The sequence below is a fragment of the Muscardinus avellanarius genome (genome assembly GCF_963383645.1).
Source record: "Muscardinus avellanarius genome assembly, chromosome: 5".
Lineage (NCBI taxonomy): Eukaryota > Metazoa > Chordata > Mammalia > Rodentia > Gliridae > Muscardinus > Muscardinus avellanarius.
Window position 1 is genome coordinate 142,370,338 of NC_137790.1, and position 26,070 is coordinate 142,396,407.

The window sequence follows — 26,070 nt, forward strand, 5'->3', positions numbered from 1 at the left end:
CCATGCCAGGCTGGTGGCCGGGTGTTCCCATTCTGTCTAAGACAGGCCACCTCTTCCTCTTTGGAGCCTGGGAGGGCACCCCAGGAAAGTGATGGACAGAGAGGGAGTGGGCATCCCAGGCAGAGGGCAGCCCTTGGGGAGGCGGGGAGAGGGGGGATAGCCTGCTGCAGAGAGAGCACGGGCTCCAGGGGCCCAAAAAAGCTTCAAAAGAAGGTCCAGGGGACGGGGGACCTCATTTCTGCTCAAAGAGAATCCTGTGAAGCCAGGCAGCAGTAGGTTGAAGGGGGCAGCAGGTTGAAGATCCTGCTCTGGCCTGTGGCAGAGGTCAAGTCAAATATGTGTGCCTACCATGGAGGAGAAAATGTCACTGCTCTTTGTCCAAGCCTGCCCGGTACGTGGGGGAGGGGCGCTGGGCCCTGCTGCTGGAGAAGCCTGCGGAGCCCCGCAGTGGCCAGCCTCAGGGCTCCCAGCCCGCCACCCCCCGGGAGCTCTTCTGACCCTTCCCGGTTCTTAGTTCTTCCCGGGCTCCTCAAGTCAGCTGTGATTCCGTGTAGGGAGTGGCTTTGTTTCTGCCCCCTGAGGGCTGGAGAACTTTGGCATGTGGTATGCTCTGAGCAAATATTTGCAAGTGAATGAAACAGCCAGTGTTGGTGTAACTCTGGGACCCTGTGCCCAAGGCACATCCCTGGCATGAGGTAGTGGGAGGAGTGAGCCGTGGCCAAGTGCAGGCGGTGGCCTTGCCTCGCCTCGGGTAGACCCTATCTTCCCAGAGGAAGACATTTCATTCCCTGCCCGTAGGAAACATGGTGGGGGCTCCTGGGCCTTGCCACAGCCTGGCCTTGCCACAGCCCAGGCTTCTGGCTGGGTTCGAGGCTTTCCCTGGCACCCCCTTTCTCCCACCCCCTTGGGTGGCAAACAGAGGCAGCCTTGTTCCTGCTCCCATAGAGCTGCCCTGTTCTCTGCACACTAAAAATGGAAACCCCAAGCTATTTTGGGAGCAGTGCCCAGCCAGGCTGTGGCCAGTGTTTCTGCTCCCCCAAGCTGCTGGACCCTCCTTGGCGCCCAGTACCCAGCCCTGCTTATGTGGGGCAGCCACCAGCACCCTGCTGAAGCCTCTGAGGGATTGGCCCACCTGGGCCGAGGAGTGAGCCCTGGGGCATTCTGCACGTTCAGGTGGCAGCTAGGTGGTGGAAGAGGAAGCACCCGCAGGCCAGTAGGGGAGGCGCCCCTCAGTTTGGAATATGTAGTTTGTCCCAAACTTGGTGCTCCTGGAAGGGTCTGGGGAAGGTGTTGTTGCCGTGGTGCTTTGGGTGTGGGTCTCAGGAGCCTCAGCTGCGGTCTGCAGGTCGAGAAAAGCAGGCATCCAAAGTCTGGGGAAGTGCTGGGGGTGGACCTGAGCTGGGAGACACGGCCAGGCATGCCGACTTCCTCGGGATACCCGCCTACCCCACACCCTGAGCCCTGGCTCCACTCTTACCTGTAGGGAGAGAAACAGCAAGAGATGTGCTGCTTTCCACAGCCCTTTAGGACTTAGCCCTTGGACCAGGGAGGTGTGGGGAGTGTGTAGATGTGGGGTGGTGTGTGTGTCTGGTGGGTTGGTGTGCACAGGAGTTTTCTCTTTTTATGTGGCATCTTGAGAGGAGTGGGTGTGTCCGTGTTGTGCATTTGTGTTTCTGTGTGTGTGTGTGTGTGCTGTGTGTACAGATCCTGTCTGCATGCATCTGTGTGTATATTGCCCACGTGTCTGCATGTGGGTGTAGGGACACAGGCTGGGTGCTGTGTGTGCCGGTTTGTATCTGCCAATGTGCGGGGACCCATTTGGGTGAGGATAGCCCTGGCCTTGCGAAGGTATGCCCTTGGGAGCCTTGAAGGGGGGGTGGGCAGAGGGTGGGACAAGGGAGACTGCTGAGAGAAAGGGACTTCGGAGGGCGCCCGTGCTGGGGGCCTGCAGGGCCCTGCTGGCCATGAGGCTCCTTCCTCGCTGACCTTTCCCAGGCCCCTCGGGTGCCTGGCTCTGCTGCCCTCCCCCTCTCCGTGTGGCTCTGAGGAGGCGTCCTCTGTGGAATGTGTTTGGTGGCCGGGGGCCAGGCTGGGCCTGGCTCCACAGGCAGGCTGGGCCGTGGGGAGGGGTACTCTGCGCTGCCTCCACGGTGGGACCTGAGGGCTCTTGCCTGCCCAGCCTCCGCGTCACTCTCTGCTCTCTCTGGCTAGGTCATGTTGCCCTCTCCTGATCCAGCTCCTGCCAGGTGAGCCTGACCAGAGCCTAGGCATCTGGGACCTGTGACCTCCGCCCCTCCCCGGGGCTCTCGCAGGTGGGCCCAGCCTTCCAGCTTGCACCCTGCCATCCCAGACCACCCTGTTTGCTCTGTCCTGTGGCTCTACCCTTCTGAATTCCTGGCCTAAAAGGCCCTGGACTCACTTCTGACCCAAAATGTGGGGGGCCCATGTGACCCTGCCCTCCTTCCTCCTGCCCTGGGAAGCCAGCATCCGTGCCCCCATGCCGAGGCGCCTCTCCATCAGGGTCTGGGCCCTTCTTGCCCCCACCTGCTCTCAGGTCTCTTCCAGGTCTGCTCCCTCCAATCGGGTGGTGGCCCAGGGCAGCAAGGGGTGAGGCTGGGGTGGGGTAGGGCAGGTGTCCTTAGAGCAGGGCGCCCATGGAGAAGGGCAGTAGCTCCTGCTTCTGCCCTGGCTGGTGTGTGGTCCTGGGGGTCTTCAGGGACGCAGTGCCCATCCAGGCCTGGTCCTCCACTGCTTGCTCCGGTTAGGAGGGGCGTGTTGGCAGTGTGACAGCCCTACCCCTCCCAGTGAACTAGGGTCCCTTGCTGGCCACCTGAGCCCCACTCGACCTTTCTCCCTGACAGGTGACCATGCCCACCTTGGGCCCGGTTCTTCTCCAGGCATTGTGGGCCGGGTGGGCCCTTGCCCTCCAGCCCCCTCCACCAGCTACTTTTACTCCCAATGGCACACACCTGCAACACTTGGTGAGGGACCCCGCCTTGGGCACCCTGTATCTGGGGGCCACCAACTTCCTGTTTCAGCTGAGTCCTGGGCTGCAGCTGGAGGCCTGGGTGTCCACGGGCCCTGTGCTAGACAGCAGGGACTGCCTGCCCCCTGTGATGCCTGATGAGTGCCCCCAAGCCCAGCCTACCAACAACCCCAACCAGTTGCTCCTGGTGAGCCCTGGCGCCCTGGTGGCGTGTGGGAGTGTGCACCAGGGGGTGTGTGAGCAGCGGCGGTTGGGTCAGCTTGGGCAGCTGCTACTGCGTCCGGAGCGACCCGGAGACACCCAGTATGTGGCTGCCAATGACCCCGCCGTTAGCACGGTGGGGCTGGTGGCCCAGGGCCTGGCAGGAGAGCCTCTCTTGTTTGTAGGGCGGGGGTACACTAGTAGGGGTGTGGGAGGTGGCATCCCCCCCATCACAACCCGGACCCTGCAGCCGCCAGACCCCTTTTCCTACGAGGAGACAGCTAAGCTGGCGGTGGGCCGCCTCTCCGAATACAGCCACCACTTCGTGGGTGCCTTTGCCCAGGGGGCCAGTGCCTATTTCCTGTTCCTGCGGCGAGACCTGCAGGCCCAGTCTAGAGCCTTCCGTGCCTATGTGTCTCGGGTGTGCCTACGGGACCAGCACTACTACTCCTACGTGGAGCTGCCGCTGGCCTGCCGGGGTGACCGCTACGCCCTGATCCAGGCCGCGGCGGTGGCCGGGTCCCAGGAGGCCCGCGGGGAGGTGCTCTATGCAGCTTTCTCCTCCGCGGCTCCCCCCACCTTGGGCCGGCCCCCGTCGGTGGCGACTGGGGCAGCTGGCGCCTCTGCGCTCTGTGCCTTCCCCCTGGACGAGGTGAACCGGCTTGCTAATCGAACCCGAGACGCCTGCTACACCAGGAAAGGCCGTGACGAGGATGGGGCTGAAGTGGCCTACATTGAGTATGATGTTAATTCCTACTGTGACCAGCTCCCGGTGGTGAGTGCAGCGTGGCCTGGCCTTTGCCCTTCTCTGAGGCCACTGGTCAGGATCTGGAGTTAGGAAGCTGCCCAGAGAGCCTGAGGGAAGGCAGCTGTAGAGGGTGGGGCTGGCCAGGCCAGCAGGGGTACCTTACCACAGCAGGCATTCAGGGTGGCAGAGTGCTGTAGCAGGGGTAGCATTGTAGAAGTGGGCTGAGGGGCGTATGGGGTTCTAGGGCAGGAGCAGAATGATGGATTTGGGTTCTGGAGCCAGAGAGGAAAGTGAGGTTGGGGCTTGTGTGGTTTATTATAGCCTCAGGATGGATACAGAGGGAAAAGAGCTGCTCACGGGGGACTGCGTCAGTGAGAGGTCAGTGGGCCCAGGCCAGGGGAGGAGAGGGGGCAGCTCTAGAAGTGGCCCAGAGAAGGCAGAGCCAGAATGAGGAAGCAGCTCCCTCACGGCGGATGGGAGAAGGCGGGACTGCAGACAGATGGGTGTCTAAAAAGGGGAAGGATGAGCCAGTCTTGATGGCGCATACCTGGAACCCCAATACTTGAGACAGGAGGAGCACAGGTTTGAGGCCAGCTTCAGCAACTTAGCGAGACTGTTTCAAAATAAAAAATAAAAAGGGCTGGGGGTGTAGCTGGGAGGTAGAATGCCTCTGGGTTCAATATCTAGTCCAAAACAAAAATAAAAAAGAGAGGAGGAGCCCTGGAAACCATGCAAGGCAGAGATAAGTGGTCCACGGCAGGGCTGAGAAGGTGGCCTGGGAGGTGTTGGGCTGGTCAGCGCAGTAAAGGACTTACTGCTTTCAGGACACACCGGACGCTTATCCATGTGGCTCAGACCACACACCTAGTCCCATGGCCAGCCATGTCCCTTTGGAAGCCACCCCGGTTCTAGAGTGGCCAGGGGTTCAGCTGACGGCTGTGGCAGTCACCGTGGAGGATGGACACACCATTGCTTTCCTGGGTGACAGCCAAGGACAGTTACACAGTGTGAGTCCTCAGGCTGTCTGATGGGCTTTCCCCAGGACCCCGGGGCTGGCTGGGGAGAGGACCTGTGCTCTTCCCAGGGCTGGGTGGGATTAACTGGTGACACCTGTCTCCTTATGCTGGTTGCGATGGCCTGTGACTGCCAGGGAGGAAGTTCTGATCTGTCCGTTGCTTCGATTGTGAGTGGAGGGCCTTAGGTCTGTGGCCATCTGATCTCAGGTCTACTTGGGCCCCGGGAGCGATGGCCGCCCATACTTCACACAGAGCATCCAGCAGGGGTCTGCGGTGAGCAGAGACCTCACCTTTGATGGGACTTTTGAGCACCTGTATGTCATGACCCAGACCACAGTGAGTTCTGGGCCGAGCCAGGGTATGGCCTCTGGGCGGGGCCGGGGCCACACATGGGGAGCTGCCCGGTTTGGACTGATGGCTTCAGGTCCTCTTTGCTGTCACAGCTGGTGAAGGTTCCTGTGGCCTCCTGTGCTCAGCACCTGGACTGCGCATCTTGCCTCGCGCACAGGGACCCATACTGTGGGTGGTGTGTGCTCCTGGGCAGGTTAGCGCTCCACCAACTCCCGACTCCTCCCATCCCATCTGTGCTCCCTCTGTGCCTGTGCCTGTGTATTGTCTCACTCAGGATTCCTGACCCCTGACCCTCAGCCCGACCCAACCCCATTCTCCACCTAGGGCACCAGTGCCCTGCTAGGGCAGATGTGGGGTCCCGGGCCACCCTCCACTTGAGGGGCCAGCTAGGGCCTCAGGACTGTAGTCCCCAGCGCCCTGTGGTGCCCCAGGGGCCTGTGAGGGCACGGAGGGATGCCAGCCATTCTCACTCAGGTGTAGTCGCCGTTCAGAGTGCTCGAGGGGCCAGGGCCCAGAGTCGTGGCTGTGGAGCTTCCAGCCTGAGCTGGGCTGTCTGCGAGTGGCAGCCATGAGCCCTGCGAACATCAGCCGAGAGGAGAGGAGGGAGGTGAGTGGCGGGGCGGGTGGCCCTGGACGGGTAGAGACCTTGGGCTCGGGGACCAGAAGCACCAAAGACTGCTCGGCCTTACCCATTTCTGACCCAGCCAGGGCTGTTTGTGACGGCCTGGGCCCAAGGCTCTGTGCTTGCCCATGCCGGGGCCCTATTGCCTGCTGCTCCAGCCCTGCGTCTTGGACTTTCTCGGCAGGTTTTCCTGTCAGTGCCGGACCTTCCACCCTTGTGGCCAGGGGAGTCTTATTCCTGCTACTTTGGGGAACACCAGAGTCCTGCCCTGCTGACCAGCTCTGGTGTGGTGTGCCCCTCGCCTGACCCCAGCGAAGCCCCGGCGCTGCAGGGAAGAGCCGGTGGGTGAGAGAGCAGGGGCTGCTGTGCCTTGGGGGCCCGCCTACTGGCAGTAGGGCAAGGCTCCCAGGGGTGGGGCCTTCCTCTGGGTCCCTCCTGGTCCCAGTGCTCACGAGAGTTAGTGCCATGCCCTGCTAGACTGGCCCTGGCCCGGGCTCCTTGCCCATTCAGGGTACCGCCTCGCTCCATGCGGTCTCGTTGGCCAGCTGTGGTCTGCACCCCTCCTGCTCAAGCTCCTTAGTCCCAGCCTCTCTTCCACTCTGCAGACCACGTCTCCGTGACTGTGGAGCTCAGGTTTGGCCCCGTGGTGATCGTCAAGGCGTCTCTTTTCTTCTACGACTGTGTGGCTGTTACTAAGCTCCACCCTTCTGCACAGTGAGTGCCTCACCCCGTCCCCCAGCCCCGAGCTCCTCTGTGGGACCCCCGCCCCATGCCTGTGTCTTGTGCAGGTGCCAGGCCTGTGTGAGCAGCCGCTGGGGGTGTAACTGGTGCGTCTGGCAACATCTGTGCACACACAAGACCTCGTGTGATGCCGGCCCCATGGTGATGAGCCAGCAGGTGAGCGAGATTCAGGACGGGCCACGGGGCCTTTGGACCCGAGGGGTTTCTGCTGGCCTGGGGTCTGTGTGCTGCCTGCCCTCACGAGGTCTGTCCTGAGTGCCTGACCCTCTGAGTGACCCTCTCACTGCAGCATGGCAGCTGCGCGTCCAGCCTTTGTGGGGAGGACATTGTGGCCGAGGGTGGGAGTGTGGCCTTTGTGCTGCACGTAGCAGACACCCCGGAGCCTGCCCTTCATGTTTCCTCTTGGAGAACTAACGGGCTGTTTTTGTTTCTCTTTCCCTTGGTCTCCTTTCCTCTTAACATAATACCCTCTGCCTGCCTGCTGTCCCGCACCTGCCTGCTGAGTGGCCCTCCCGCCCTTCTGCCTCCCTCTTCAGAGCCCCCTCCTCTCCCCAGCCCCTCCTGCCAGAGATGTGCCCACCTCCTTCCCACCCACAGTTCCCAAATCCACAGTCCCTTCTTCTCCTGAGAGCTCTCCCCTGGATCCGGGGACTCCCTCTATAGCCACAGCCGTGGGCACCCCACCTGGGGCCAGCCCCTGGGGGCCGTGGGAGGGCCCCAGCCCCCTTCCTCCCCCCACCTCCACAGAACCACCTTTCCATGAGGAAACCCTCCCTCCTGGCCTCCCCACCAGACCGCCAACCACCATCCCTGCCCCCGCCCCCACTGGCTTGGGGCCTGCAGCCACACCTGAGGAGCTCTTGACCGCCCGCCCGCCGCCCTCAGATGCAGCAGCGGTGTCCCCCGTGGAGCCTGGCCCCGAGGCCCCCCCCTCCACTGTGGCCCTGGACCGGCCCCCGGGCTCCACGCCTGCCACCAGCTTCCCAGGGGCCACTGGCTCCACGAGGCCTGCTCCGGATGGGCTCCTGAGAGAAGGCGGCGAGCTGCCCGAGGCGGACGAGTGGATGGGGGGTGACGTGCCTGCCTTCTCCACTTCCACCCTCCTCTCAGGTGATGGAGACTCGGCAGAGCACGAGGGCCCTCCCGCTCCCCTCATCCTGTCCAGCCTCGACTACCAGTACGACACCCCCGGGCTCTGGGAGCTGGTGAGGTCCAGCCCGGGAAGGAGGCCTCGGGAGGGGACTGGGAAGATGCAGCCCTCATCTCTGCCTTGCAGCTCTTCCAGCGGATGCTGGGGGGGGGGTTGTCTCACAAGGCGGAGGCCCGGGTCAACCGGTGGGCTCCACAGACTGCTCTTGGTGCCTGCAGGCAGAGGTGAGCTGGGGCGTCAGTGCCTGCCCCTGTGTGGAGAGTGTCCAGGGCTCCACTCTGGTGCCAGTCCACGTGGCACGAGAGGTCTGGCTGCGAGGCAGGAACCTGCGCCTCTTCCAGGTGCGTGATTCTGGTTCTCTGCCATCCTTGCAGTCCCCTTGCTGTTGACAAGTTCTCTATGGCTGTGTTGGGGACCTCAGGATGCACCCCTGGGCCCCTGAAGCTGCTCCTCTTCCTTCAGGACAGCCCGGGAGACAGCGAGTGTGTGGTGGAGCTGGAGGGCCTTGAAGTGGCAGTTCCGGCCCAGGTCGAGTGCGAGCCACCTCCAGACACCCGGTGCCTCGTCATGTGCCAGCAGCAGCAGGTGCGAAGCCTGCAGAGCCCGGGTGGGCAAGGGTGGACTGCCCACAAGCTGGCCGCCCCACACTGCCCCAGTCTAGGCTCGGACCCCGGAACCAGAAGTATACCCATCTCTGGCCTCCGACTGTACCCTAGCCCGAACTCTGCTTTGAGATCCCAGGGAGTCTCTTCCACACACTTACCCATGGGGTCCCTGCACCCCAACCCTGGCCTCCAATCCTGCTCTCATAACTGGTCATTTGGCCCTCCCCTGAGTACTCCTCCCAGGCCTGGTACCTCCCTCGGCTCCAGGCTGACTGCTCATGCTTCTCCAGCTCAGCTACACGACTCCGCAGCCCCAGCTCCAGGTGGGGCTGTTTCTCCGTCGGGCGGGCCATCTGCGTGTGGACAGTGCTGACGGGCTTCACGGTGAGCCACTCGGGCCTGGGCAGGCTGGTGGTGGCGAGGCCCTCCCAGGCCTGCGTGTCACCTCTGTCCTTGCTATGCAGTGATGCTGTATGACTGCTCCGTGGGACGTGGGGACTGTAGCCGCTGCCAAGCCGCCCCACCCCAGTATGGCTGTGCGTGGTGCGAGGCGGAGCAGCCACGCTGCGTGGCCCGGGAGGTCTGTGGTGCGGCCGAGGCCGTGGCCACCCAGTGCCCTGCGCCCCTCATCCTCTCGGTGTGTTGAAATGTGGGCCACCCCTCCCTCGGTGCTGTCCTTGGAGGGAGGGTGGTGTCTGCCATGAATGTAGGGGGCCCAAAGGCAGGTGCTAGGTGGGCTGGCCCTCTGGATGGCCAGGGCTCAGCCGTGGGTAGAGGTGAAGAGGCCTTGTCCTGGAACAGGTGGAGCCGCTGACTGGGCCCATCGACGGAGGCACCCGCGTCACCATCAGGGGCTCGAACCTGGGCCAGGCTGTCCAGGACGTGCTGGGCATGGTCAAGGTGGCTGGGGTGCCGTGCGCTGTGGACGCCCAGGAGTATGAGGTCTCTAGCAGGTGAGCTGGCTGGGCCAACATGGGAGGGCACCATGACTGCCTTTTCCTCTCAGGGCCTCTTTTCCCACTCCTGCCCTTCCTTTCTTCCCCTCCATGACTCTGGCCTTGTGCTTTAGTGCTGGGGTTGCCTCGGAGGCCCTGAAGCCCACCTTGGCTTCCCAAGAGGTCCCTGGCCTGGGCGGCTCGGAGCTCACCCCAGGGCCTGACTGGATCCCGCCTGCCGGCACTGCTCAGTGTTCTCACCCAGACCTCTGCTGATGCTTATTAGGTCTTGGGGCGGAAGCTTGGTTGGCCTTCTCACCAGCCCCCCTTCTTCCCAAGCCCTTCCCTGGCCTGGGTGTGCTGCTGGCACCCTGCAGTGGGCTTCTCTGCCCGACCTCGGGGACCCTGCTGCCTTCTCAGGCATACAGCTTACGGCGGTTCTGGGTCGTGGTGCTGGTCAGCAGTTACAGGGTCCCAGAGGTTCGCGTGTGTGGCATTCTCAAGCAGGTAGACAGAAGCAGCCGGCACGAACCCGGCTGAATGTTAGATGACCTGGAGAACTGGCAGAGCAAATTCAGAGTTAAACCTCAGAGATGTGGATTCGGGAGGCTTGTGGTGGAGCCCCACAACCCCACAGTCTGTGTTTTTTATTTTATTTTGTACTTCCTTATTTAGTTTGGTGCTGGGGATTTTCTTTTTCTTTTTCTTTTTTTTTTTTTTTTTGCTACTAGGGATCTAACCAGGGGCATTCTACCTTTGGGGTACACTCTCAGACATATATATATATATATATATATATATATATATATATATATACACACATATACATATATATATTATATATATATATACACATATATATATATATAATTTTTTTTTTGATGGGTCTAGGGATGGAACCCAGGGACATTTGACCTCCGAGATACACCCTTTGCCCTATTTTTTTTTTTTTTTTTTTTTTTTTTGGTGGTACTGGGGATGGAACCCTTCTACCTCTGGGCTACACTCCCAGACCTATTTTATATTTTATTTGGAAATGGTCTCTTAGGCCAGCAAGGCTGGCTTCGAACCTGCAAAATCCTCCTGTCTCTGCCTCTCAAGTGCGGGGATTACAAGTGTGCGCCACCACGCCCGGCTCTCTGCCCTATTTTTTATTCTTTATTTTGAAACAGGGTCTCACGGAGTTGTGGAGGGCCTCACTAAGTAGCTGAGGCTGTCCGTGAACCGTGGTCCTTCAGTCTCAGCCTCCTGAATGCTGGGATTACAAGCGTGCGCCACCATGCCCGGCTATAATTTTTTTTTAAAAACAGGGTCTCGCTAGATTGCTGAGGAACTCTCTGAGTTGCTGAGTGTGGCCTTCAACCTGCAGTCCTCCTGTCTCAGCCTCCCAAGTACCAGGATTATAGGTGTGCGCCACCACGCCAAGCTGTTGGTGTTGGGGACTGAGTCTAGATCTTGCACATACTAAGCAGCGACACTCTGTATTTAAACAAGGAGCCACTTTGCAAAAGCATAGTTTTCCCCAAATTGCATCATGACTGAGAGCCTAAGGAGACTTTCTAGACTGTTAATGATTCCAGAGCCATAGGACTCACATAATTTGCAAAGTGACTTACAGAGCAGCCCTGGCTGAAGCTACGGGTCATTGTTCTGTTTTCTTGGAGTGTTTGCAGTGACCGTGACAGTCACAGAATCGAGATACTGCAGACTTAATGTTCTGGAAATTAATTTGCCCTAAGCTTCTGTTTCCTGGCTAAGAACGAACATTTTCTTAGACTGTTCACATCTGCCCCCAGACCTGATGGGAGGCTTTCAAGTACTTTCTTCAAGAAGAGGTGGAGTTTTTACCACTCTGCCCAGGGTGCAGTGCACATGGTGTTGGTGGTAGGGTGAGGGAGGCTGGCTGGGCCCTTGTTAGCTCAGCCACCTCCTACGGCCAGCCAGCTGGGCTCGCTCCTTGGTAATAGGGACGCAGTAGAGGGGTAATTCTCTTCACTGGGGGCCTTGGATGATTAGACCATGAACTTAGCTCAGATGCCAGGGCCCACTGTGTGTCTAAGCAGTTCCTGTCAAAGTAAGCAAGGGCCGTGGCCTGTGCAGAGTAGGGAGGAGGGACCCAGTGGGGCGGGGGCCAGGTCCCCTGGAGGGGCCTCGGTGCAGCCTGGCACCCTCGCACCTGCCCTGTGCCTGCAGTCTCGTGTGCGTCACCGGGGCCAGTGGGGAGGAGGTGGCTGGTGCTGCAGCAGTGGAGGTGCCGGGGAGAGGACGCAGTGTCTCGGAGCTCGACTTCACCTACCAGGTGCCTGACGCTGACCCCCGCCCGGCCACCAGCGGGCCGCTGCCTCTGGGGGCCCCATATAGCCCATCTGGGTTCCTACCCCAGGACTGTCTGTCTCAAGCTCCCCTACCTCTGTTTCTGGCCTGACACTAGCTGTATCCCCGTCCTTCCTCAGGACCCAAAGGTGCAGTCCATCTTCCCAGCCCAAGGCCCCAGAGCCGGGGGCACCCGCCTCACCCTGCATGGTTCCAAGCTCCTGACTGGGCGGTTGAAGGACATCCGAGTGCTGGTCGGAGATCAGCCTTGTCACTTGTGAGGGCTGCTTCCTCACCCTACAAACTCCAGGGAGAGGATGGAGCGGGTGGGGTGCTGGGGCGAGGGCCAAACCCGCCCCTGAGAAAGTGGCCAGACCCTCCCAACCTTGGGCTGGGGGGTTGCAGAGATTGCAGGCAGCAAGGAGGGGCGGTGGGGAGCCGAGGCTCGAGCAGGTCCCTGCGTGCCCCTGTGTGCCATACCCAGCCTGGCTGACCATGCCTTCCTCTCCTCCTACTCCCAGGCTGTTGGAGCAGCAGCCCCAGGAGCTGCGGTGTGAAACCAGCCCACACCCCACACCCGCCACACTCCCTGTTACGGTGTGGTTTGGGGCCACTGAGCGGAGGCTTCAGCAAGGCCAGTTCAAGTACACATCGGACCCCAACGTCACCTCTGCTGGCCCTGCCAAGAGCTTCCTCAGGTGTGTGGGCCAGCAGCTCCCACCCTTGGGTGGAGGGAGCCAGGTCATGTGGTTTGGCTGGGCTGAGCTTTAGATCCCGATCCGTGTAAGCCCTGAGTGGCTCTCGTTCTCTGTCTCAGTGGAGGACGTGAGATCCGGGTCCGTGGCCAGAATCTGGATGTGGTGCAGACGCCAAGAATCCGTGTGACCGTGGTCCCAGGAGTGTGGCAGCCTGGCCAGCGGCGGGGGCGGAAGCGCCGTGTGGCCCTGGGGACAGCGTGCTCGCCTGGACCCTCCTGCAGTGGCCGACATGTAGGGCACCCGTGGGCCTCCCCTGGCTGGCCACCACTCCCGTGATGCCCTGCCGCACCTCTTGGGGACAGCCATGGGCTGGCGCCAGGGGTGGTGCCCATCTCAGAGTGGCCCCATTGACTCCCTCGTCTTCCTCCGCCAGTTTGAGGAGCCGTGCCATGTGAATTCCTCCCAGCTGATGGTGTGCCGCACACCTGCCCTCCCAGGCCCCCCCGAGGACTCCTGGGTCCAGGTGGAATTTGTCCTGGACAACCTAGTGTTTGACTTTGAGACGCTGAGCCCCATACCTTTCTCCTATGAGGCCGACCCTACCCTGCAGCCTCTCAACCCTGAGGACCCCAACGTGCCATTCCGGCACAAGCCTGGGAGTGTGTTCTCCGTGGAGGTAGCCTTCCTTCTTAGGTTCAGCGGGGGCTGGTCGGGGTGCCACCTAGCTCCTGGGGGCAGGATCCTAACACTCCCTGGCAGGTGTGTGTGGCTGGGCACACAGTAGCAGGCGGTGTGCTGCAGGCAGGTAATGGGGTGATCTCTGTCTGGCAGTCTGACTCACACAGACCACACCGGGCACCTGTTCTTACACACATAGTTAGGCAGCAGGTGGGCACTCAGGCCACTGGCAGACAAACTGTTACCACCCACCAGGTAACTGGGCAGGATTTTGGAGGCAGTTTTAGGTTCTCCATGATTTTAGTTTTGTAAAAAAGAGAGAAGGGTTCCAAGAGCAGCTCATAGGACCTTCTCTGCGACCCTCGGCCCCACCTGTAGGGGTGTGGTCCTGAGGGATGGTTAGCTCTGTTTCTGGGAGTGGGTCATAGGCCTGCCCTTCCTGTATCTGGGTGACAGGATCTGAATGACCACCAGCTCTTTTGGGGATGGGTTCTGAGTGACAGACCAGTGACCCCATGTTCCAGGGGGAGAATCTGGACCTTGCGATATCCAAGGAGGAGGTGGTGGCCATGATAGGAGATGGCCCCTGTGTGGTGAAGACCCTGACCAGGCACCATCTGTACTGCGAGCCCCCCGTGGAGCAGCCCCTGCCACGCCACCATGCTCCCCGGGAGGCGCCCGACACTCTGCCTGAGTTCACGGTCAGCGGCGGGTCCCGGCAGGGTGGGGAGGCAGGGCTGTGGGGACCTTCCCTCACAGGGTCGCCCACACAGGTGCAGATGGGGAACCTGCACTTCTCCTTGGGCTACGTGCAGTATGACGGCGAGAGCCCCGTGGCCTTTCCTATGGCGGCCCAGGTGGGCTTGGGCGTGGGCACCTCTCTCCTGGCTCTGGGTGTCATTGTTATCGTCCTCACGTACAGGTGGGTGTGGCCAGGCTGGACTGGGGGGAGCGGGCTGCAGCTAGGTAGGAAAGAGGTTAGGCTAGGGCTCAGCAGATGCTCTTGTAAAAGCCAGAGGATGTTGTAGGCTTGCACGCCAGGTGGCCTCTCTTGCGGCTGCTCAACTCTGTCCTTGGGCAGTGGACAAGCAGAGGAGTGTGGCTGTGTTCTAACAAACCTTTATCTATAAAGCTGGATCACAGGCCAGGTGGCGCCTTCGGAGTTAGCAGATCTCTAGGCTCAACTCTGCTGGCTTTAGATGGGCCGCGGGTGCTTGAGGCCGGCGGGGCTGTTCTGGGCCAGGCGTTGCAGTAGCCTGGTTAGACTGCCGGACAGAGCCAGCGGGCTGGGCAGGGTGGGACCCAGTAAGGGCTCTGGCTCCTGCAGCCTCCCTTTCCCTGACTTGGTGCTGAGCAGGAGGAAGAGCAAGCAGGCCCTGAGAGACTATAAGAAGGTTCAGATCCAGCTGGAAAACCTGGAGAGCAGCGTGCGGGACCGCTGCAAGAAGGAGTTCACAGGTGAGGCTCCGTGCAGCAGCCCCAGCCTCTGGGCCTTCGCCTGGCTCTGCCCCCATCAAGTGGGAGTGACGCCCAGCCTGGCTCCGCTCCACAGACCTCATGACAGAGATGACCGACCTCACCAGTGACCTTCTGGGCAGCGGCATCCCCTTCCTCGACTACAAGGTGTACGCTGAGAGGGTCTTCTTCCCTGGGCACCGGGAGTCGCCTTTGCACCGGGACCTTGGTGTGCCTGAGAGCAGGCGGCCCACGGTGGAGCAGGGCCTGGGGCAGCTCTCCAACCTGCTCAACAGCAAGCTCTTCCTCACCAAGGTGCTGCCCCCCCACCCCCGCGCCTCGCCCCCTCGTACTCTGACTGGACTCTGCTGGCCTGCCCGGCCCTTCTCCACCCCACCATTTCTGATCTCTCCCATTTCCTCTCTTGGGCCCAGTTCATCCACACGCTGGAGAGTCAGCGCACTTTCTCGGCCCGGGACCGTGCCTACGTGGCGTCTCTGCTCACCGTGGCGCTGCACGGGAAGCTTGAATACTTTACGGACATCCTCCGCACCCTGCTCAGTGACCTGGTGGCCCAGTATGTGGCCAAGAACCCCAAGCTGATGCTGCGCAGGTCTGTGGCTGTCAGGACCCGGGGGCAGATAGCGGCAGGAGCCGAGGTTGGGCCTTGGGTCTGGAGTGTGCAGAATTGCAGACTAGACGCTGCCCCTATCCTGCCGATGCCAGACCTCTGCTCTCCTCTGCTCACCTCAGGACGGAGACCGTGGTGGAGAAGCTGCTCACCAACTGGATGTCCATCTGCCTCTACAGTTTCGTGAGGGTGAGGGCTAGGGGCTGATGGAGCTTCCTCCCAGGAGGCCGAGCCCTTCCGCCACTGAGCCTCAGGCCCGAGCAGCTCGCCACGCACTCAGGCGGGCCGAGGCGAGGCCGTAGCATGCCCTCAGCCCCTTCCCCGCGGGCCTCCAGTCCCTACCTCTGCCTCGGCCTGCGCCCTGACTGCCCACTCTCCCCAGGACTCCGTAGGGGAGCCCCTGTACATGCTCTTCCGAGGGATCAAGCATCAAGTGGACAAGGGGCCGGTGGACAGCGTAACTGGCAAAGCCAAGTACACTCTGAATGACAACCGCCTGCTCAGGGAGGACGTGGAGTACCGTCCTCTGGTGAGGCAGTGTGAGAGTGTGCATGCGTGTGTGAGAGTGTGTGCATGCGTGTGAGAGTGCGTGCATGCGTGTGAGAGTGCGTGTGCGTGGGGCCTGTAGTGTCAGTCTTCAGTCTGGGCACCAGTTTCTGGCATCTGCCCCTGGATATACAGCCAGCCTCACCTCTGGCTATGTGCTAGAGAGGCCTGTGTTTATTTTTTGGTGCTGGCGCTCAAACCCAGGGCCCCATACACCCTAGGCAGGCAGCTCCTGAGCCGCACTCCTGGTCTGAGAGAGGCCTGTAGCTTAGCAGGGTACAGAGTTGAGGCCTGAGTGCCTTGGGAGGGGCCGGGGTCAGTCCGGTTGTCGGTGAGTACACTAGGGCTGGGGCAGCCTGTCCTGCCCTGGCCGTGGCCCGAGGGTCTTTCCGACCACCTAGCCAGGAGCCCCTGGCCAACTGGCCGCTGCTACCCTGGGTTTGCTCTCCCTTCACCCCGTGGCAGGCTCCTCTGCCAGGTCAGGGGACCCCAGCTGTACAGGCTTCCCTCAGGCACCGCAAAGGCGCTGTGGTCACCCACTGTCCTGGTAGTCCTTGTAGATGTGACAGTGTGTGCTGTGTGTTGGGGTCACTGAGTAGGGGGAGCTGCTGTCCCCGTAGGAGGCAGTCAGGTAAAGAGAAGCAGGGACTGCTGGGGTCAGAGGCTGTGGCTTCTCGCAGGCTGCCCCTGCTGCTGGCCTTGTGGCACAGATCCTGTTGTGACTTCTGTGTGTCCTTCATAGACTTTGAATGCGCTGTTGGCTGTGGGGCCTGGGGCAGGAGAGGCCCAGGGTGTGTCCGTGAAGGTCCTGGACTGTGACACCATCTCTCAGGCCAAGGAGAAGATGTTGGACCAGCTTTATAAAGGAGTACCTCTCACCCAACGACCAGACCCTCGCACCCTGGATGTTGGTAAGGGTGGGAGGGCCTGGCCGGGACCTGCTCTCCCAGGACAGCTGTCACCCTGGCTGGGTGGGATTTGGGGAGTCAGAGGCTGGCTCTGGAACACATTTATCAGACAGCTTGCCCTGGCCCCCTGGTCTTTGGAGAGTTTGGGAGGGGCTGACCTGAGGGAGGGGCTGCGTGCCCTGGAGGAGGTGGTCTGTGCATGGCGGGGACACAGCCAGCCCTGTCCTACTGCAGAGTGGCGGTCTGGGGTGGCCGGCCACCTCATCCTTTCTGATGAGGATGTCACTTCGGAGGTCCAGGGCCTGTGGAGGCGCCTGAACACCCTACAGCATTACAAGGTGGGAGAGTGGGCGCTGGAGGGCTGGGGTGGAGCGGGCCAGGGCAGGGCTCACCAGCTGTGGTTGGCAGGTTCCAGATGGAGCCACCGTGGCACTGGTTCCCTGCCTCACCAAGCACGCACTCAGGGAGAACCAGGACTATGTCCCCGGAGAACGTGAGTGCCTGCCCCCAGCCTGGGGATGGGGAAGGCCCTTTGGACCTCAGAGTGGGCTCGTGCCTGTTTTCATTCTGCTAAAGAGACCAGGCGCCCCACTCCCAGGAGGGTGGGTAGGACCCTGGCAACGTGGGGAGGCGGCACTGTGTGGGGCACACACCATGGGTGTTGGGCAGGGACACCGATGCTGGAGGACATAGATGAAGGAGGCATCCGGGCCTGGCACCTGGTGAAGCCGAGCGAGGAGCCGGAACCGCCCAGGCCTCGGCGGGGCAGCCTGCGGGGTGGAGAGCGTGAGCGGGCCAAGGCCATCCCCGAGATCTACCTGACTCGCCTGTTGTCCATGAAGGTAGGCGGGTGCTGACCAGGGCGAGGGCAGGCAGTGTGGCCTGGGCGGTGGGGAAGTGGCTTTGGAGTGGCGTGGGCCTTGCGCAGGTGGGTGCCTCAGGCCTGGGCCGGCTACACGCCTGCCGGCTACAGCTGTCTGCTTTCCCTCCTCCTGCAGGGCACCCTGCAGAAGTTCGTGGACGACCTGTTCCAGGCGATGCTCAGTACCAGCCGCCCCGTGCCGCTGGCCGTGAAGTACTTCTTTGAGCTGCTGGATGAGCAGGCCCAGCAGCACGGCATCTCTGACCAAGACACCATCCACATCTGGAAGACCAACAGGTGGGTGGCGGGGCGGCGGGCGCAGGGCCTCCCTTCTCGCCTCCCGGCATGCTCACCCCCGCCTGCCTCCCCGACAGCCTGCCTCTGAGATTCTGGGTCAATATAATAAAAAACCCGCAGTTCGTGTTCGACGTGCAGACCTCTGACAATATGGATGCGGTCCTCCTTGTCATCGCACAGACCTTCATGGATGCCTGCACCCTGGCTGACCACAAGCTGGGCCGGGTGAGCAGGCGCTGAGCACAGGGTGGGGCTGGGGCCGGGGCGGGCAGTGCTGCACACAGTGTACAGCCTCCCGCAGGATGAGGGGAAGCCTAGGGCCTGAGCGTTCCCCTGCCAGACTTCGTCCAAGGGCCCCCTGGGGTGGCAACACGTGTGTTAAGGGCCGAGCCAGAGTGGGCACTCTGGGTGCGAGTCACAGAGCTAAGATGCGGGAAGTGGCTGGGGCCTGCTGTGGTTGGCAGGTGGTGGCAGTGGGCCAGGGCTCTCCCTGAGGGCAGTGGGGAGTCACAGGGCCCTGGGTCGGAGAGTGTGTAGTCAGTCCTAAGAACTCTGCAAGGCTTCATGCGGCGGGTGGACTCGAGCCTGGGAGTTCAGAGGAAGCCGTGCTGTCTTTTGGACAAGCCGTGGCTAGGTACAAGCTAGCAAGAGGGTGCAGGGCAGGGGAAGCTGTGGACTGCATGTGGGGATTCATGATCCTGAGGCGTGCAGGGGTAAGCCTGTGGCGTTCACGGGCCACCAGCTGGGTTCTGGTAAAGACATGGAGTTGCCAGCTTCTTGGAGGTGGGGAGGTACTCATCCACTGGTGGAGTAGAAGGGAGGAGACCAGGGGAGCACCTGTGTGAAGGGTGTGTGCTGACGAGGGCAGCTGGAGAAGTGGTCAGCGCTGCTCCAGAGCACCAAGGTTGGAGTATGTTGTGCCCAAAGCCCGGAGTCGTGTGGTGTGAGGAGCCCCCTTCAGGTGCTTGGTGGACAAGGCTGGTCCCTGAACGGAGCTCCGCTTAGCTTAGACCCCTGGGCCGTGGTTCTCGTGACCTCCTAAGGATGGAACCCTAGACTTTGGGAAGCTGCGCTCTGCGTGTGCTCAGCATTGTGCCTGTGTGGGCTAAAACTCACAGGCCCCACGGAGCAGGGACCGCCTCCCAGGTGATGCTGTGTAGAGGCTTTTTGCCAGGTCTTCCTCTTCCTGGCAGAACTGTAAATGGTTCCTGGGTATCTCAGGAAAGCCAGGTCATGGGGAGCCTAGGAGAAAGCGTGCACCCCAGCTCAGGCTGGGGTGACCTGGGCCTTAGTGACTCTCCTCACCATGCCACCTCAGGGTCTCTCTCCCCTCGCTGGCAGCTTCAGTGTGAGGCGGAAGCCCTGAGAGCAGAGAGGGTAGCAACACTGGGCTCTAGCTTGGTGTGGTGACACCCGCCTGTGATCCCAGTGCTTGGGAGGATGAGACAGGAGGATCACAGGTTCGAGGACAGCCTCTGCAAGTAGTGAGACTCTCATCAACCTAGTGAGACCCTGTTTCAAAATTTAAAAAATTGAAGCCGGGTGTGGTGGCGCACACATATAATCCCCACACTTGGGAGGCAGAGACAGGAGGATTGCGCAGGTTCAAAGCCAGCCTTGCTGGATTAGGAGACCATATTTCCAAATACAAAAATATAAAAAATAGGTCTGGGAGTGTAGTCTGGAGGTCGAAGGGTTTCCAGGAACCCCGGTACCACCAAAAAAAAAAATTTTTTTTTTAATTTAAAAAATCAGGCTGTAGCTCAGAGGAGGGTATAGCTCAGAGGTAGAATGCCCCTGGGTTCCCCAATATCCCTTATCCCCCCCCCCAAAAAAAAAACCCTTAAAACAACTTTAGGCTCTGACTTGCGAGGCTTCAAATCTAAGCTCAGCCACTGTGGAGTGAGAGCATCTGGGACATGCCACCTGATTTTTTTTTTTTTTTTGCGGGTCTGGGGATGGAACCCAGGGTCATTTGACCTCCGAGCTACACCCCCTGCCCAATTTTTTATTCTTTATTTTGAAACAGGGTCTCACTGAGTTGCAGAGGGCCTCACTCAGTAGCTGAGGCTGTCCGCGAACCGCGATCCTCCAGTCTCAGCCTCCCGAATGCTGGGATTACAAGCGTGCGCCACCACGCCCGGCTTCACCTGATTTTCTGAGTGATGGTTTGCTGGTTCTTGACACGCTCACTCGAGTAGACACTACCTCCACCCTGTCTGCCGGTCCTGGGGGTGGGATGGCCCGAGAGTGACGAGGGAGGAGCCTGAGCCTAGGGTCTCCAAGTCTGGAGAACCTAGGTAGAGATGGACATGGTGAGGTGAGGCTGATGACCACTCATCCCGGTGTGCTGGGACTGACCGGCTCTTAGGATGTGGGGCTTTAGTTCTGAAGCTGAAGCCGTGCTGGGGAGCCATCACCCTAACAGGTTCTCCCCCTTCCTTCCTCCTGCTGGCGCCAGGACTCCCCCATCAACAAACTTCTGTATGCTCGTGACATTCCCCGCTACAAAGGGATGGTGGAAAGGTACTGCACAGGAGAGGGTCTGGAGCGGGCTGGTGGACGGAGTGGGGTGTGCCTGCAGCCAGGCCCAGGCGGGCCTGCTGGGACAGTGGTGGGGAGTGGGCTATTTACCAACCACCTGCCGTATCTGGCTTTCTGGCAGGTACTATGCAGACATCAGGCAGATGGTCCCGGCCAGTGATCAGGAGATGAACTCTGTGCTGGCCGAGCTGTCCCGGGTAAGGCGTCCTCCCATGGTGGTCCTCCCTCACACTGTGCCTTCGAAGTGAAGCTGCACCTGGGGCGTTGCTGGGCAGCCCCTCACAGGGCCCTCACTCCACTTGAGCTCTGTGAGAACTCCTGAGGTCAGGTGGTGGCCATGTCGCTGTCCAGTTTAGGAGGCTGAGGTTCAGAGGCAACTGAGGGAATCCCTGCTGAAATGGAGCAGGACGCACTGGGCCCGCAGTCTGCTCATGGTGTCTGATCCCCGGCCCAGCTGTCCCCGGGATGGTGGGGTCCAAGCAGTAGCCTTGACGGGGAAAGACAGGGTCCCTGTGGAAGCCCAAGGCCCTGCTCAAGCTACAGATTTGGGAGCTCTATACCATATCAGCTCCCAGTCCTGGCTGGTCCCCAGCGAGGGGGCCAGACTCAGAGCCTATCCCCCATGTGTGCCTAGCTCAGCGTGCTAGCCTGGCAGGGCTCCAGCGCCTGCCCCTTGCAGGCCCACTCCCCTCCTCCCACCCTCCCCGCGGTCCTGGGCCTCCTCTTGCCTGGCCACACCTCTCATTTCTCACCCTCATCTGCCCTTTTTCTAGAACTACTCTGGCGACCTTGGGGCGCGAGTGGCCCTGCACGAGCTCTACAAGTATATCAACAAATACTATGACCAGGTGGGCAGACCCTGGCCCCTGACTGGGAGCCTGTCACAAGGTGCCACTGGGAGACTGAGGGACGAATATGAGGGGTCACGGTGGGGGCCTTTAGGGCAGAGTAGGAAAGGGAGTTTGGACTGTGTCCTTTGGACGTGATCCCTGGAATTGGCCCTGCTCTTCCCTGTCCCTACAGCTCCCTATCCCATGTCCCAGACATCTCCTGGGTGTCTCAGGCTCCTGGGGAGGCTGTCCAGGTCTACGGTGTATGTGAGCCAGAGCCCCTGATGGCACTGCGTCTGCCTTTCAGATCATCACTGCCCTGGAGGAGGATGGCACGGCCCAGAAGATGCAGCTGGGCTACCGGCTCCAGCAGATTGCAGCCGCAGTAGAGAACAAAGTCACAGATCTATAGGGACCAGAGGGCCCTGGCCTGCTGTTGCCGCAGCCCTGCCTGGGCAGATACAGAACCTCGAGGGAGAGACCACTTTTATAGATGCCTAGAGTGACTGACAAGCAGTTAGTGGAAGGTGGCCGTAGCCTCAGCCCTGCTGGACTCACGTGCAGGCCAGGGGCCTCGAGGCTCGTGGGGGGTGCCCAGCCTGCTCCTTGAGCACCCTGTGAGCTCACAGGAAGTGGCCCTGTGACCTGCTTCCCCTGTGATGCCCCTGCCCGGAGTTGGGGTGGGGGACTTGGGGCCTCCAGAGTGGCTGAAAGGGCCGCCAGGCCCTTAGGGAGACGGTCCAGTTTCTGATGGTTGGTGTTTGGATTCAGAGAGGAAGGAGAGCCTCCCACTCCCTGTTCCCCTCCACCATCTGTAACCTTGGTGTAGCTTCTGACCTTATTGCTGCTGCCACGTCCAAGGTCCAAGAGATAAATGCCTTCCCTGGGCCATGGGACACTGACTGCTCAGCAGGTTGGCTGTGTCAGAGCTGCTCTGCCTGCTGGCAGCCATGGTGAGGGTCACCTGCTGCGGGGGCTTTGAGGAGAGGGGCCTACCGATCCAGCTCTTCATTAAAGGATAACACATCGAGTGCAGTCTGATGTCTGGGCCCACCCAGCCCCTCCAGTATGAGGGCGGCAGGCATGCATGGCAGACACGGGTGGGGCCGTAGACTAAAGCCTGGAGGGGTCTCCCGCCCACCGAGGCCGCAGGTTGCAGCTCTGGGCAGCCATCCGTGGCTCCTGGGCAGGCCTACAGGGTCAAAGCTTCTGAAAAGGAAATGAGAGTCCCACCCGGGATAGGACTGGGCGAGTGAGTGTCCTGAGGTGGGGCTCCATGATCTCAAGGGGCTTGCCTTATCTGAAATTTGAGTGTTCCAACTCTGCCCATGCTCCATTTATTTTGGAACACATTGGGAAAGGATGGCCTTACATAGTGCCACCAGGCAGCATGGGGGCTTGCAGGCCCTTTCCTGGACCTCTGGGGTCTCCATTGCCATCACAGGGCAGGGCTCGACCCCGCTGCCTGTCTGCTGGTGGCCACCTCGGTGGTGCATTCTGGCTTGTAGCCAGAGGTGAGCTTTGAGGCTGTCTCAGTGGGGTCTTGGGTAGTTCGCTGCGTCAGTAGGGCTGAGGGTTGATGCTCCCGGAGCTTCCCTTGGCTCCACATCCCCTCCCCCAGGACAGAGGCGCAGCATTCAGCCTCGGACGGTCCTTGGAAGGCTTTCCTGTGGTCCGTTTGCTCCCTGAGACCCAGTGACCCTGGCCTCCTTGTGAGCTCTTCTGTGAGGGTTTGAAGGGAGGCTGGTGCCATTCCAGGAGCAGCCACATGGGTCTGTTCATGTCCAGGGTGCTTACAGCTGCTAGTCCGTCAGCTCTACTGTTGTTCCTTTCCTGTTTTTGCAGGGACACAGAGACAGGGCAGCTGTTGGGTGCTGTCATAGGAGCTTGTGGACTTCAGCTCTCCCAGAGGGCACTCTAGCCAGGGTTTTAGTCCCTTGAAGGTTCTGGCGCCCCCTCCCCAGCAGCTGCTTAGACGAACCTGGGAGTGGACAGTCTGAGGGAACGGGACTGATGGGGGTGAAGTTTGAGTGGACGTCAAGCAGGCGCAGAGAGGAAGGGAGGAATGGGTTACACCACAAGGACCGCGGAGCGAGGCCCTGCAGGTTTCAGGGCGCTCACGGGATGGGAGGTGAGGGCGCCCAGAAGGGAAGCCAAGTACCTGCATGCCCAGGCCTGCGCAGCTGGGAGGGGTGGTACTGGAAGTGTTGAGTCACACATATCTCATGTGTCATCCTCACAGAACATTGTTGTAATAAAAGATATATAAAGAAAAAAAATCCTGCCATGATAAAATAGAAACTGAAGTCGTCAAACTCCATGGCAGCATCAGGACTCTTGACGCTCATCAGCCTAGTCCAACATTTTGGTGTAGAGGGTTTGGCAATTTGACCAGTCTTTCTTACCAAATCCAGAGGGGTGCCCTCATTCCTTTCCACAAGCTTAACACATAAAGAGCCTTTCTTGCTCATTACCACCTGGAACTCCTTAGGGAGTTTATGAAGAAACTTGCTTTATTAAAATAAATAGCCTTCACTAATTTAAATATTGAAGTATTTGTCCAAATGGTTAGCAGGTCCAGGAGTTGTGTATTTTTTTTTTTTTTACTTAGTTGATGTGTGTGTGTGTGTGTGTGTGTGTGTGTTGGGGGACACTGGGGATTGGACCTAGGGGCATTCTAGTTCCAAGCTATACTCCCAGCCAGATTATTATTATTATTTTTATTTTTAAATGAGGTTTAGTAAGCCAGGCATGGTGATGCATGCTTGTAATCCCAGCATTTGGGAGGCTGAGACAGGAGGATCACGGTTCTCAGACAGCCTCAGCTACTTAGTGAGACCCTTTGCAACTCAGTGAGACCTTGTTTCAAAGTAAAGAGTTAGCTGGGTGTGGTGGAGCACACTTGTAGTCCCCATGCTTGGGAGGCGGAGACAGGAGACTCCTGCAGGTTCTAAGCCAGCCTTGCTGGTTTAAGAGATCCTGTTTCCAAATAAAAATATAAAATAGGTCTGGAAGTGTATGTAGCCTGGAGGTAGAAGGGTTCTATCCCCAGTATCACCAAATAAATAAATAAATAAATAATAAAGAGTTAAAAATGGGAGCCAGGCATGGTGGCGCATGCTTGTAATCCCTGCACTTGGGAGGTGGAGACTGGAGGATTGCACAGGTTTGAAGCCAGCCTTGCTGGTTTAAGAGACCCTGTTTCCAGCCGGGTGTGGTGGCACACGTTTGTAATCCCTGCGCTTGGGAGACAGAGACAGGAGGATCGCGCAGGTTCGAAGCCAGCCACACGCGCTGGCTTAGGAGACTCAGTTTCCAAATAAAAATATAAAATAGGTCTGGGAGTGTAGCCCGGAGGTAGAAGGGCTTCCAGGAACCCCAGTACCACCAAAAAAAAAAAAAAAAGAGAGAGACCCTATTTCCAAATAAAATATATTTTAAAAAATGGTTCTGGGAGTGTACCCCGGAGGTAGAAGGGTTCCATCCCCAGTGCCACCAAAAAATAAAATAAAAATGGGGATGGGAAAGCAGGGCGTGATGGCATACGCTTGTTATCCCAGCATTCTGGAGGCTGAGACCTGAGGATTGAGGTTCACAAGCACCCTCAGCTACTTAGGCCCTCTGCAACTTAGTGAGATCCTGTTTCAAAATAAAGAATAAAAAATAGGGCAGGGGGTGTAGCTCAGAGGTTGGATGTCCCCGGGTTCTATCCCCAGTACCAAAAAAAAAGGTCTGGAGTAGAATGTCCCTCGGTTCAATTCCTGGAATTGCAACAATAACAACAACAAAAAAAAAAAAGAAAGAAAGAAAGAAAAAAAATGAAAGAAGTGGGGTCATGCTAGATTGCTGACAGTCTTGGAGAAAGACCTCATTTCAAGATTAAAAAAAAAAAAAAAAAACATGAACAGGGAAGTTGGGTGTGGTGGTGCACACGTGTAATCCTGCATTTGGGAGGCTGAGACCGGAGGATCACAGTTCATGGACAGTCTCAGCTACTTAGGCCTCTGCAACTCAGAGAGACCTGGTTTCAAAATAAAGAATAAAAAATAGGGCAGGGGGGTGTAGCTTGGAAGTTGAATGCCTCTGGGTTCCATCCCCAGACCCGAAAAAAAAAAAAAAAAAAAGAAAGAGAATAAAAATAGGACAGGGGGTGTAGCTCAGAGGTCAAATGTCCCTGAGTTCCATCCCCAGACCCGCAAAAAATAATAATAATAAAAATTAAAAATAAAGCTGGGCATCGTGGCACATGCCTGCAAGCCTAGTGTTTGGGAGGCTGAGAGAGGAGGATCACAGGTTTGAAGCCAGCCTCAGCAACATAGTGAGGCCCTGTTTTCAAATAAAAACCAAAATAGGGCTGGGGCTGCAGCTCAAAGGTAGAATACCCCCGGTCAATCCCTACTACCAAAAAAGAAATTTAAAAAAGGTTTGGAGTATAGCTCAGGGGTAGAATGCCACTGGGTTCAATCCCTAGTACAAGAAAAGAAAAAAGAAAAGAAGAAAAGAAATAATTACTGCAGCAAAATTTCATCATGAAGAAATGAAGAAGTTGGGCACAGTGGACACACCTGTAATCTCAGCACTTGGGAAGCTGAGGCAGGAGGATCATAGATTTGAAGCCAGTTTCAGTAGCTAAAACAAGACTCAGCAATTTAGCAAGACCCTGTTTCCAAATAAAAAATAAAATAGGGCTGGGTGTGTAGCTCAGAGGCAGAGTGCTCCTGGGTTCAAGCCCTCACATCACATACATACAGGAGAGAACACAAAGTAAGTTTCTGAGTGGCTTGTTAACCAAACACCAGAAGCCATTTGCCAGTGGCACGGTGATGCCACACTGTGAAGATGGCCTCTCAGGGGCCAGGTCTCCTACACTGGACAGAGGGAGGACTCACCTGGGCAGATGCAGCAGGATTGCATCACGCTGTTCCAAATGGCGTGTGTCTTACACATTTGTCA

The 26,070-nt window shown here is 59.0% G+C and overlaps 1 protein-coding gene across 1 annotated transcript; it reads left to right on the plus strand.

Moving 5' to 3' along the window:
* Positions 1-2,867: 2,867 nt before the first annotated feature.
* PLXNB1 (plexin B1) lies at positions 2,868-21,529 on the plus strand (the record flags this gene model as incomplete). The annotated part of the gene is made up of 35 exons (XM_080696665.1): positions 2,868-3,962; positions 4,760-4,942; positions 5,159-5,287; positions 5,395-5,495; positions 5,777-5,909; positions 6,109-6,265; positions 6,530-6,638; positions 6,713-6,821; positions 7,202-7,870; positions 8,034-8,156; positions 8,278-8,400; positions 8,711-8,804; positions 8,885-9,057; positions 9,222-9,373; positions 11,549-11,654; positions 11,809-11,945; positions 12,190-12,366; positions 12,486-12,657; positions 12,800-13,042; positions 13,569-13,966; positions 14,402-14,502; positions 14,597-14,814; positions 14,934-15,112; positions 15,253-15,319; positions 15,513-15,659; positions 16,419-16,587; positions 16,819-16,922; positions 16,993-17,077; positions 17,254-17,426; positions 17,583-17,743; positions 17,821-17,968; positions 20,205-20,269; positions 20,409-20,484; positions 21,061-21,135; positions 21,425-21,529. 35 exons carry the CDS (start codon positions 2,868-2,870, stop codon positions 21,527-21,529), a joined length of 6,456 nt encoding a protein of 2,151 aa, XP_080552791.1.
* Positions 21,530-26,070: the final 4,541 nt, after the last annotated feature.